The sequence below is a fragment of the Camponotus vicinus genome, unplaced genomic scaffold (genome assembly GCF_025532165.1).
Source record: "Camponotus vicinus isolate PSW18456_S1 unplaced genomic scaffold, iyCamVici1.0 SCAF_9, whole genome shotgun sequence".
Taxonomy (NCBI): Eukaryota; Metazoa; Arthropoda; class Insecta; order Hymenoptera; family Formicidae; genus Camponotus; species Camponotus vicinus.
This window is the reverse complement of record NW_028141981.1, coordinates 14,131,042-14,144,548: the sequence shown is the minus strand read 5'-3', so window position 1 is coordinate 14,144,548 and position 13,507 is coordinate 14,131,042. Positions and strand designations below refer to the sequence as shown.

At 33.5% G+C, this 13,507-nt stretch overlaps 1 protein-coding gene across 6 annotated transcripts; it reads left to right on the top strand.

The window, feature by feature from the left end:
• The first annotated feature begins 505 nt into the window (after nucleotides 1–505).
• Orct (Organic cation transporter) lies at nucleotides 506–13,475 on the top strand. 6 transcript variants are annotated; one of them, XM_083109187.1, is made up of 11 exons: nucleotides 1,365–1,977; nucleotides 9,903–9,994; nucleotides 10,210–10,399; nucleotides 10,490–10,730; nucleotides 11,135–11,393; nucleotides 11,538–11,706; nucleotides 11,785–12,018; nucleotides 12,108–12,328; nucleotides 12,486–12,667; nucleotides 12,816–12,952; nucleotides 13,046–13,475. In XM_083109187.1, the coding sequence occupies exons 3-11, from the start codon at nucleotides 10,257–10,259 to the stop codon at nucleotides 13,167–13,169; spliced, it is 1,710 nt and encodes a 569-aa protein (XP_082965313.1). In that variant the 5' UTR covers nucleotides 1,365–1,977; nucleotides 9,903–9,994; nucleotides 10,210–10,256; the 3' UTR covers nucleotides 13,170–13,475. The 6 variants fall into 6 exon arrangements, with proteins under 6 accessions (XP_082965312.1, XP_082965313.1, XP_082965310.1 ...); XM_083109185.1 differs by lacking the exon at nucleotides 1,365–1,977 and adding an exon at nucleotides 8,525–8,847; XM_083109186.1 differs by lacking the exon at nucleotides 1,365–1,977 and adding an exon at nucleotides 506–523 and having other exon boundaries at nucleotides 9,903–10,399.
• The last annotated feature ends 32 nt before the right edge of the window (nucleotides 13,476–13,507 follow it).

The following is a 13,507-nucleotide window of genomic DNA, read 5'->3' as shown; positions in this document are numbered from 1 at the left end:
TAATTGTGAAAGTAAATTTTGCAAATTACAATGATTGTCGAAGTTTCATTCAAGCGTAACTTTAAATTTTAAAATTAAAAACATGTAACATTTCCTTTTCTTTTCAGAGAAACATTTCAACGTAAATTACAATTTATATCTTTCGCAATTTTCGTCTACTTTTTTTGTTCTTTCTCCTCCATCAATGGATAAATATATGAAAATACTAAGTACGTTTTCAGTCGAACATGAGTAGCGCTCAAGAATAAGTCCCTTGATGGGAATTAAGCTTTTAGTCTTTTAGGCGACTTGAAGGAGTAGAGACGATGGGTGGTAATATACGAATTATATCAAATTACGAGTACCCAGGGAAAAAGAGGGAGAGGAAGAGGGTCACGCGTCCTTGGTAGATATTCCAATCATGCACACATGTACGCATACACATATACAAGCTGGAAATCGTAAATTCGCGTATCATCGGCAGTTAAACTCGCGCCAACGTTTTGCGAACCGACGCAGATCGTTTTCGGAAGCTTTCGTGAAGGTGTGTGGCTGTTTGCATTACTTGTAAATTATCTAATGTGTTTGTAGCGACGAGTCACTGACGTCTCTTCATATGCAGTGAAGATTTTTGACGAGTTTTCTTTATCGCGAATCTCCGTACTTAATAATGTACGAAGAAAGTTATAATGATTCTCTTTGTCAAGAGTCAAATTCATTTAAATACCTCATGATTTCGAAATTCCATCGATATGGTTGCGTCAAAAATGTATAAATTTTACAACGATTAGTCATATGAATCAACGCGTGATAAGCAGACGTTTACATATATTAAAAATTGACGATAACTATTTTGAGTGAATACGTGGCTGATATAATTCATCTAAAACTGACATTAATAATTCATATAAAACTTGATTGATATGAATTAGATTAAATAACAACTTTAGATTAAATAACAATTTGATTGAATTGATCATCGCGCATCGTAATATTAGAAATACATGTTTCGAAATTATTGTCGACGTAAATGGAAATTTAAAAAACGCTTTACATTTTTTTATTGTACATACATGCATATATATAGCGCATCTATGAGTATAAATACTACAAGCTCTCCTCATAAATGGCACATGTATGATGCAATAACCCGAGTGTGAACACGCGCCATAAGTGACGTAGTAATAAGTACCGAACCGCAATGACGGAACTCTTTAATGTCGCATAATCCAATCGCGAATAACGCTTATCGCTTTGTTGTACGTACGATTGATGTGAGAAACGTATAAATTCAAACAAGTGAAGCGGAAGAGGCATCTAAGATATGAAAGAATGACGTACGTATAAACAAGGTCAAGGTTCACCACGAGCCTTAGGTTTAGCCTCATTGAGGGATTCGTCACTGAAAGGCGAGACATAAAGGGAGCCCGAGGGAATGACGATTATCGTTACGTTTGAAAAGAAGCGAGAAGAGTTATCGATAACGCTTCACATGGACCTGCCACCCGGTGGCGAATGCGCAAGGCTACCATTTCGGTTTTCAGCCACGACTTTGGCGCCGGCGCCGAGAGAGTCTCTCCCCCGGCTCTCCGACGACGCTGCTCCGATATCGCGCTAGCTGGTGCTGGTGCTGGTGCTAGCTAGCGCAAACTTGGACTCCTCGTGAGTCGCGCAGAGTACACGTGTCTGCTCGATACGCGTCGGTAATCCCACGCGTTCCCCCTGAATTCTCATTCCGATGGCAAAAGAGAAAGGTGAACGCGCGGCTTAATCGAACGGACGTGCAGAGTGTACGTATCGTCGCGCCTAGTATCGCAACGCCTTTCCTTCGACGAAAGTTATCGATCGGCAGTGCTACGAGAGCGACCATCAGCGGCCGGCCGGCATCCTACAAATTGCTACATCGGAAGCTGGCGCTTGGCGAGTCGTTGATAAAATCACGCCGTTCACAGATCGATATTCCATGATCGATCGTGGGAACGCGGGATCATCGAACGGGTAACTACATCAGCATCATCATCGTCTCGTTCCTTTTTCAAATTCAATTACAATGCGAGTGCCATCGTAACATCGCGCGTTCGTCGATCACGTAGCGGTCGCCTCGCGATTCACACCACTCGCATGATTCATCAGCGATTAACGCGAGTGGCGGGTATCGTGACCCTCGCTGTGGTTGGATTACTGAGTGATACTCGGCGGGGTTGTTTTATTATCTGATTCCTTAAATCCGATTCGTTAAAAGACTCTCTATCTCTTCGCTTTGTCTCAAATTTGTCTCAATATTCATCAATCGATTATGTTACCTGAATGAAAGAAATGGCAATATATATCTCATTGTATTGCATTATGTATTTATTTTGACGGAAGTTGTCGGAGGAAGTTATGCACGATACTCTATTGTGCATGATAATACATTGCAAAATAAATCCAAGGACTTGGTCTTTTAGCGTGTACAACGGTTACAGAACTTGTGACAAATGAAAATAGGTGGTAATAGTGACTCGGCAATATTTATCAATGAACGCTGTATTCATATTCCATATTTGGCGCTAAAAATTTTAAATCTACATCGCGATCTTTCTCATACGTTAAATAGGACAATTCGACCGCTTATTTTAACAAAAATGAAACAACATAATTTGTTTCTAGAGATTTTGAGTTACATACTACTTTGTTAAGCTTCCTTTCGACAGCGATTGGATAAATAATAAAAAAATCTATTTGTGTAAAACAAATAATGAGTGATAATAAATTTTCATACCTAGAGTCTTTAAATAGACTCAAGATTCACGAAATACAAGTTTGCATAAGTAAACGTAAATTTGCAATATTTAAAAATATATATGACATGACAAATACGTAATAAGATAATATTTGCAGACATATAATATTGCAGACAAACTGCGTATTCCATTCGCATATTTTTGGTTTTAAATTCTTATAACAGATATTTCTTATGTAAGAGAACCACTTACGCATAAAACTGTAAAGTAGCGGAATATACCGTTTGTCTCCAAATTAGCAATGAGTTTCCACCATAATCATAATAAGAGACTAGCTTATTATGCGATGTATAATACAAATTTCTACTTGGAAATAATTATTGATAATTATTGATAAAATTTTCTATTGATAAAGTATGAATATGAATCGATAAAAAAATGTAATTGAAGTTGACTGAAAAAATATAGCATATATTTAGTGTCTATTTTCTCTTCTGCATTATTTTCCAAAACATAAAAAAAATAAACAATAAAACTTAAATTATTCTTATGCAACAACAATAAGTATTGAAATTTGTTGTTCTTTTATATTACTAGAAAAGATATCACACACTAGTTTATTTTTCACACGCTCTAAAACGGCATAGCTGCACGTTCGATACTGAGAAGGAATAGAGGGAAAGACTGGACGAATACTTTCCTTGTGTCTTCGTGGCGAGATTACAGACGATGCAAGGCAAGACCGATGCGGGAACATGATACAGCATAATGCCCTTGCACGCATATACACATATACATACATATAAGGACAGTAGTCTTTTTAACATTATAAACGTCTGGCTCGCGTATTTTTAATCCATTTTCCGTTATGGACGTTTTATTGATCTCCCAGGCCAGGCATTTCTTAATTGCAAATTGTGACGATTCGTTTAATTCTATTAATTATATTTGCTGAAAGTATTTTAAACACATAAATTATAATTTTCTCGTAAAATACATGTCGGTATCAAAAACTGTATCACGCATAAATAAATAACTAGGACTACATCCTTCTCTTTAAAAATAAATTATTTGTTTTTGTTCTACAATTATGTATGCAATAGACAATATCAAATATAAAAAAGTACGATAGGCACAAGTTTTTTTTTTCCAGAAATAGCTAGAGGGGACAGTTTGGTTCCTGTCATCTTTTCTCACGATTCAGTATGTTCAGACAATCGCAGAGAGCAACAGCATGACTGCCGGTCTTTCTCATCTTCTTCCCGCCACTTTTCTAGCGTAACACATCTCCCTCTATTGACTGTATTCAACAGAAAAAGCAGCCTTGTAACTGTTAAGATCTTTCTCTCAGATAGATTTGCATACCTGCATAGGTGAGTATAAAAAACATAAACCAACCACGCATCTAATAATGCAGGAATACAGCATTCTTCGCATTAAGCAAAAGTCGACCTAGATCAATCGATTTTTTTTGTACATAAAATACAAACTATGCAGGTATGCAAATTTATGTGATAAGGCTTTATGCTATTTCACAACCTGTTGGCGACATGTTACGTTTATCAAAATGTATATTTAAGTGCTGAAAAAGAATGATAGCCATTTAACAAACGCCTTGAGAATTCGACTATCAGCAAATTGTTAATACGCAGTCATTTTGACAATTTGAACAGCTGAATAATCTTTCTTTAAAAAAAATTGAATAGAAACTATTATAAATAATTGAATATAAACTAATTATAAATAAATTATCACAAAATTTGTAATAAAATTTCTATTAAATTAAATTAAGCGTAAAAATAATTATGAAATAATAAGAATGTAAAATGACGCAATCATTGCGTTGCCGACAGTTTGAACAGCTGAATGATCTTTCTCTAAAAAAACATTGAATAGAAATGATATAAACTAGTTATGAATAAATTACCACAAAATTCATCTATTAAGTTAAATTAAGCGTAAAAATAATCACGAAATAATAAGAATGTAAAATAACTGATCGTCAAATATAATAATATATAATAATATAATAATAATATTAATATATAATAATAATAATATATAATAATATATAATAACAATATGACACAATAATAAATACAATATCCTTCACACACCTGTAGAGTTGCCGTCTGAATAATCCGCGGTTACGGATGATGCTCCATCAAACTATTCGCAAAGAGCCGCTAATGTACAGCCGGCGACTTATGCTTGAAACGCCAGCCATTCTTTCCATCTTTCTTTCTCTTCCCATTCGCACTCACAAGAAACCAGTCACGATTTTTCACGCGATGGGAACTAGAAGCCGCTCCTTACTATAAATAGCCTTCGGGTTCGTTCTCGGACCGCGATGTCGGCCTCCAACGGTGACGGTGGCGGCTGGACCGGTAACATGCATCTAACTATCGTCTCTGTCGCATGCGAATAATCGGCTTTTATCTGCCGGCGACTCAAACTGCATTCCTTTGCACGATAAGCTGGAACATATATACGTTAGGGTGGAAATATCAATGTATACTAATACGAATGTATACGAATACTTACTTAGGCAGGTAGAAGCGCAACACAAAGAGAATACAGCAGAGGATAAGATTCACGATCTGCATCGGAATTTTTATTAAGCGATTAAAAAGAAATTCCTTGTGTTATACGCGACCGATATATCTTCTCTTGGTGGAGTGAAAATACGAGCAGACACGCCACGACACACTTGGACTGTACGAGATTAGAACTACTAATTATCGTTTTGTGCGCGCGATTCCTACATTCGTTCTAAACTGCACTTGAGATAAGTAAATAAGTAAGCGCATAAAAAGTATTTGCCTTTGTAGAAAAAATATACCCGTTTCAAAAATAATTTCAATAATCATTATTTACGTGATAGGTCGAAACGAAATCGTTAATTAGCGAATCTATAAATAATACAATCAATACAATAAATAATACAAAGAATTGTTTTATACATACATATTTATCGAATCCTCATCGCGAAAATACGATCTTATCGGAAAAAGTTGATACTCTACATTCTTGTTAGCATTTGAGTTGAGAAAATACAAAAGAGATCGTTATTTTACCAAATATATTTTTTGCAATTAATTATATTTCACTAGATTTCCTCGTGTATTATCAACTATAGATTGACATAAGCTCGACTGACCCCTCGAAGGTTATACAAAAAATATCTCGAAAACTACGATATCGATGACACGAAGATAAATCGATAATGAGGTTGTTTCGCATCGCATTCCGTTTCAACAAGTAGTATGTTATACAAGTATGTTATACATGAATGAACGTACATGAATGATTAAACGTATCGGAGTATCATATGAATCAGTATGTATACGTATTACATACATGAATAATTTTCAGTATGCATACTACTACTAGCAATTACCGGAACATATATACAGGGTGTCCTATTCGTGAGGGACCAAACGAAAAGTGATGATAGATTGGGTCAAACTAAAAAGAAAAGTCCTCTACCATTTTGCAAAATTCGCAATAATTATTAAGTAATAAGCAAAAATGAAGGTTACCTTTAATTTTTTAAATGAAACCCCCTATTTTTTATTATGTATTCTTATAGCTTATCTCGAGAGCTTTCCAAAACACTATAATAAAGTATTTTTTCATTGAGTACTTTTCGAGTTATGAGGCTTGAAATAATTTCTTAATTTTACATAAACCATAAAATATCTAGTAAAATATTCATTTTTCGATTATCTTACTTTAATACTTATATATACAAAACAATGAGAGGAATCAATTGGTGTAAAGAAAAAACATAGTTGTTTTAAAAAAAAAAATGTAATTTGCAATTAACAATTACATATTTTTTCTTAAAAACAACTATGTTTTTTTTACACCAATTGATTCCTCTCATTATTTTGCATATAAAAGTATTAAGGTAAGATAATCGAAAAAATGAATATTTTACTAGATATTTTATGGTTTATGTAAAATTAAGAAATTATTTCAAGCCTCATAACTCGAAAAGTACTCAATGAAGAAATACTTTATTATAGTGTTTTGGAAAGCTCTCGAGATAAGCTATAAGAATACATAATAAAAAATAGGGGATTCCATTTAAAAAATTAAAGGTAACCTTCATTTTTGCTTATTACTTAATAATTATTGCGAATTTTGCAAAATGGTAGAGGACTTTTCTTCTTAGTTTGACCCAATCTATCATTACTTTTCGTTTGGTCCCTCATCGGACACCCTGTATATATATATGTGTATATATATATATATATATATATATATATATATATATATATATATATACAGGGTGTCCCATTTTAATGTCCCACCCCAAATAACTTTCTTATTTTTAATTTTAGAAAAAGATGTTTCAGACAAAAGTTGTATGGTTTCAAGGGGAACATAAGGTGGTGTCATTAGCTTGACCTTGAATAGTTGCTTCAAGGTCACGTAAGGGTCACCTTCAATTTTTTAAATGGAACTGCCTATTTTTTATTACACATTCTTGTAGCTTATCTCGAGAGCTTTTCAAAACACTATAATTAAGTTAGTTTTCATTAAGTATTTTCCGAGTTATAAGGCTTGAAATCATTTCTTAATTTTACATAAACCGTAAAATATCTTGTAAAATATTCATTTTTCGATTATCTCATCTTAATACTTTTATGTACAAAATAATGAGAGAAATCAATTGGTGTAAAGAAAACACATAGTTGTTTCGAAAAAAAAATATGTAATTTGCAATTAACAATTACATATTTTTTCTTAAAAATAACTATGTGTTTTCTTTACACCAATTGATTCCTCTTATTATTTTGTACATAAAAGTATTAAGGTAAGATAATCGAAAAATGAATATTTTACTAGATATTTTATGGTTTATGTAAAATTAAGAAATGATTTCAAGCCTCATAACTCGGAAAGTACTTAATGAAAACTAACTTAATTATAGTGTTTTGGAAAGCTCTCGAAATAAGCTACAAGAATATGCAATAGAAAGTAAGGGGTTTCATTTAAAAAATTAAAGGTGACCTTTACGTGATCTTGAAGCAACTATTCAAGATAACTATTCAAACTAATGACACCACCTTATGTCCCCCTTGAAACCATACAACTTTTGTCTGAAACATCTTTTTCTAAAATTAAAAATAAGAAAGTTATTTGGGGTGGGACATTAAAATGGGACACCCTGTATATATATATGTATGTATATACATATAATTAATACGTAAACTCGAAGAAAAAGCGATGTCGTATCAAGAGCCGTTTTAAACGCTTTATCGTGAGTCCTAGTCTCGTGGTCCTTATAAGTCTTATCTCGTCCAAAAATAGATTTAGCTATGCAGGGCGTATAAAGCGGGCGATCACTTCTGGCTGGGCATTTTTAATCTAATCTAAAATCATTACGCAAGTTAAGATTAAGAGGCGGAAGAACAATCGATACGAATACAAATTCAAATTTCTATAATTGTCGCTTATTTTCAAGAAATAAATGGCTCGTTGATAAACGATGTACGATAAATATGCATGATAAACTGCACAGATCAATTAAATCGCGAATTGGAACAATATTCAAAATGAGTAACCTGAAAGCATCAAACTTTCTTTTCTTTATTTTACGTTTGCTTTACTTACTCGAATATCCTTGCCTGTGTCAACGAAAAATCGTGTCGAACCGCGTTCGACTTTGACAAATCGAGATCCATCCCTCCGGGTGGTGAAAAAAAGGAGGAAAAAAAAGAAAAGGGAACCCTCGTCTCTTCCCCATTTGAGGCGTGCGCGGCGCATCGAAGCGAGTCTAGCTGCGCTGGAACGGATCGAAATCAGGTGGCGAGACGAGTCGAAGTCGAACCGAGCCGAGCCGAGTCGAGCCGAATCGAATCGCGCGTCGCGTCGCGTCGCACCGGCTGAAAGCATGTGGCCAGTTACTGTCCGTCGTTGATGCGCGTCGGGTTGTGTTCGATCGACAGGTGTTCGGACTCGTCTTGCTCCGCTTGTCTGCATCCCGCGTACACGCACATTTCGAAAATTACTTATTCTGGAGATCATCTCTACTCGTTCATCGTCCAGTTTAAAGATCTACAGCAGCCGCCGCTTCTATCGATTATTTTTGTACCATCAATGTAATATTGAGGCAGATATAAACGCGGGAAACGTATGATAGCACATATAATATTTATATCTAACGGTTCATATTATAATTTTATGTAAAGGTCATCTCAGAAGAGACTCGTGCGAATGTATTACAAATATTTGATCGAATGATGATTTCCTTCGCATTATTCGGAAAATTTATTGTATCGTAGTCGGAATATTAATCTAATTAATCTATTTTTTAGCAGAAATATTAATTGATTATATTGTTAATTATAACATGATTTAATACATTGAACTCGTGCCATAGAAATGCATATAAATTTTTAATTTGAAAAATGAATGTAAGACTTGTTTACATTTTATTTAAAAAAAATTTATAGCTTGTTTATATTATATTATTTATAAATTTAATACAAATATTCCAAAGAATCTGTCAAATATGTGTACATAATTCAATACGGATCTTATTATTGGAAAAAATAAATGGAAAAAGGAGAAGTAGAGAAAAATGGCAAATGATTTAATAACAACGATCATTGGTGATGCTATCCGTTTGCAGCATGTCTTTCTTTCGAGTCTTAATATAAAGGCAATTGTATCAATTGTTTCAATCGCCACATGTGCGGATCACTTCTTACTATTTAAGTTTAATTAATCTAAACAGGTTTTTTTATTTATCTATTAAGAGCACTGCGCACAAAAGAGTAGCGATTAATATTAAACTTTACAATTTATCGAATTTTTCCTTTTCTCGTTATATACCTATATATATATATATATATATATATATATATATATATATATATATATACTTCTATGAATATATATAAGTTTTTAATTGTCACATAATGCAAATAATAAATTATTAATCTTCAATGATTTATCATAGAATGATACTTTTTCAAGATTAACATTTCTTTTTATCTGAACAAGATAGCTTATGGGAAAGTAAAAAAAAGAGTAAAATTAGAAAATATACAAGAAATAAATAAATAATAAATAGATATAGAAAAATGATATAGATATAGATAAATAGATATAGATGAAATAGATATAGATAAATAGATATAGAAAAATTAAAAAATAAATATCACATGATACTTTCTTTTTCAGTTATCACCGTTCTGCCAAGAAATCAATATATTTGGAAGCCCGATAAACGATCATCTCTAAACTGAATGTTGAGTCAGAGACCTTTGAAAAGTGTATGCAAATGTTTTCGTATATATTTCTCCGGGAATAAATTTCCGGATATCACGATAAGAAAATCTCTGTAACAAGAGATAACTATGTCAATATGAATAAAATATTGTAGAACGAATGTTCACTGTCTTGAGCAAGATTATTTCTATTAATCCGATTAAAAAGCAATAGAAAGATTTCTTTGCTGACAAGAGTACTAATAAAAGTACTTGCGCAGATTAAACGATATCGTCGAATAAATAACGGAAACATACTTCGGAAAAAATGGCATACGACGATGTTATTCTTCGTATGGGCGAATTTGGTCGCTATCAACGCAGGGTCTACCTTCTGCTTTGTCTTCCGGCAATATCGTGTGCCTTCCACAAATTAGCCGGTGTATTCCTCGGAGCTAAAATGAATTCCAGGTATAGTTTGAATGAACATAATAATTATAAGGGTGGATTACGATGTAACGGGTGTAAACTTACTGTAAATTGAAAATTTCCTTGTCTTAGGTGTTTACTTCCGCACGAATTCGCGGAAAACGCTACATTTCATTTGAGTCAGAACATATCGAACGCAAGCTATCCATGGGACAACGAACTTAAAGGGTGGTCCCAGTGTCTGAGCTATGACGTGATCGGCGCCACGAACGGTACAATCGTTGAAAAAGCAATTGGCGGGGGAGGAGGGATCAGCCGGTGCAAGCAATATGTGTACGACAGAAGCGTATACAAAAGTACAACCACTTCCGATGTACGGAATAACAATTATTCCATTCTTTTTTCGTAAAGTAGAATACTTTTACTATTTTCTTTTTCGACCATTGAATGAAAAATAAAATTTGCATAAACTTCAAACTCCTAGATAAATAGAAATTCATATATACACACACAATTTAAATAAATAAATAAATATATATATATATATATATATATATATATATACATACATACACATAGAGAGTGACTCATTTTAATTTATTCATTCAAAATATTGTAAATTTTTAACTTGTAAATTTAAAATTTGTAAATTTTAGAAATTTTTTAAACATAATTTGTTTCTTTCAAAAGAAGAAAAAAGATATATAGAATAAAAAATATATATATATGTTTATATCTCTTGCAATAAATATTAAATGGTACTATTTTTCTGCACAGTGGGATTTGGTTTGCGACAGGGCGTGGCTGAGGGCGACGGGGGACTCATTGTTCATGGTAGGAGTCATGCTTGGCTCGATGATATTCGGCGGTTTGTCCGATAAATATGGACGTAGACCAATTTTCTTCCTGTCTTTAATCATACAACTGGCCGGCGGTACATTAGTCGCTGTAGCACCCGAATTTATTTCCTACGTAATTTTTAGATTAATTGTCGGCTCAACCACCAGTGGAGTGTTCTTAGTAGCTTATGTCATAGGTAACTAAATATTATATTGTTTAATTATCATTTCGCAATCTTAAGTAATATATTATGCGGAAGCTTTTCGGAAATTTTGACTGCATCGTACAAATACGTTACATAAATATTATATAAGCTGTAATGCATTAATTTTTTACTTAGCTTTGGAGATGGTTGGACCGAAAAAACGGTTAATAGCCGGAGTCGGCGTGCAATTGTTTTTTACTATTGGATACTTACTCACCGCTGCTTTTGCGTATTATATTACTGATTGGAGAATGCTACAGGTAGCCCTTACGATACCGAGCATCGTGTTTCTACTTTATTGGTGGTACGAAATGAATATATATTCTACTTAACGAATATAATTTCAGTCAGGTGTTACAATTCACACAATGATCTAATTCAGGTTTATTCCCGAATCCGCACGATGGTTACTGACGAAAGGTCGCCACCAGGAAGCGAAGGATTTGCTGCAACGCGCTTCCTTGGAAAATGGCGTGGAGATACCAAGTGAAACTTTCGACACACTTCTTAATAATAAGGCCGAGGAAAGTACGCCCGATGCGAAAAAACCTTCGGTCTTCGATCTGTTCCGTTATCCAAATTTAAGACGGAAGAGCATTGTTTTGTTTTTCAACTGGTATTAATTGCTTCGTCAGTTCTGCGTATATCCTTTGTCTTTTTTATTTGATAATTTTACACCAAGTTTGATTTTCTCCTTTATATTAGGCTAGTCAACAGCGGAACGTACTACGGACTGTCTTGGCATGCGTCCAATCTCGGCGGTAACGACCACCTTAATTTTGTAATATCCGGAGTAGTGGAAATACCGGCATACACGTTCCTCATCTTTACCCTGAATCGATGGGGCAGGAAAATCAGTCTTTGTGGCTGTATGATGTTATCAGGATTAGCATTACTTGCTACGTTATTTGTCCCTGCGAGACCAGGTGAGAACCAGTGAATGGTATGCAATTCCATTTAATATAATCATCACAAAATTTTATAACATATAATTTTATTTTATGATGATTCACACGAACATTTAAAATGCTGAATTAAAAAAATCTTTTCTGTAATTATAGACAAGTTTATGTATCTTTTTAGATATGCGGTGGCTAGTTGTTACCCTAGCAATGATAGGAAAACTCGCTATTACATCGTCCTATGGTGCAATTTATGTGTTCACTGCAGAACAATTTCCGACTGTTATCCGAAATGTCGGACTGGGTGCGAGCTCCACTTTTGCTCGAGTTGGCGGAGTTATTGCACCATATATCAATCATTTAGTACGTAGTATTCATTACTTTTGTTAATATTTGAAAAGAGCATAAAGAGATAAAGTTAAAAATGTATTGACTTTGTTAATAAAAAAATTAGAGCAATTATTATAAATTATACAAAATTGCGAAATTATATGATATATATGCTTTCTAGTCGGAATTATGGACACCATTGCCGCTTGTGATTTTCGGATCGTGCGCCTTACTTGGTGGATTGATGTCTCTTCTTCTCCCGGAGACATTGAACAAGAAACTTCCTGAAACGATTCAGGATGGCGAGTTGTTTGGAAAGTGAGTCTTCTATCTTTGATATTTTATTATTTTGTATAATTTATTATTCTTACTATAGATAAATAAATGGAGCATATTGTTTAAAATTTTTAGAAAATCATCAAAGAAAAAGGAAAAACAGCAATTGGATCATAACCAACTGAACGACATAGAAGTAATAAAACCCTTAAAACTACAGGAAAAGCAGAATGGTGTACATGAGAAACAAAACGGATGACATTAAATTACAAAAATCAAATTGGTATTACATTCAAAAATATGTACTCGATTCCCGTCTAATCACATTTTAGACGTCTGTCGCGCGTGTAGTACACACGCTTACAAAGAATTTGAGAAACGCTTCTCCTCGATTAATATCCATAATTATCTAATATTTGTTCCCACCGGATCATATCTCACTTGAGCCGGATTGGATTGATAATGATAAAATCATTATACAAAAATATAAAACTTAATCAACTATCAGAAGGAATATATAAATAAATAAATAAATAAATAAATAAATATACTATTATAAATTAAAACGAGAAATATATATATATATATATATATATA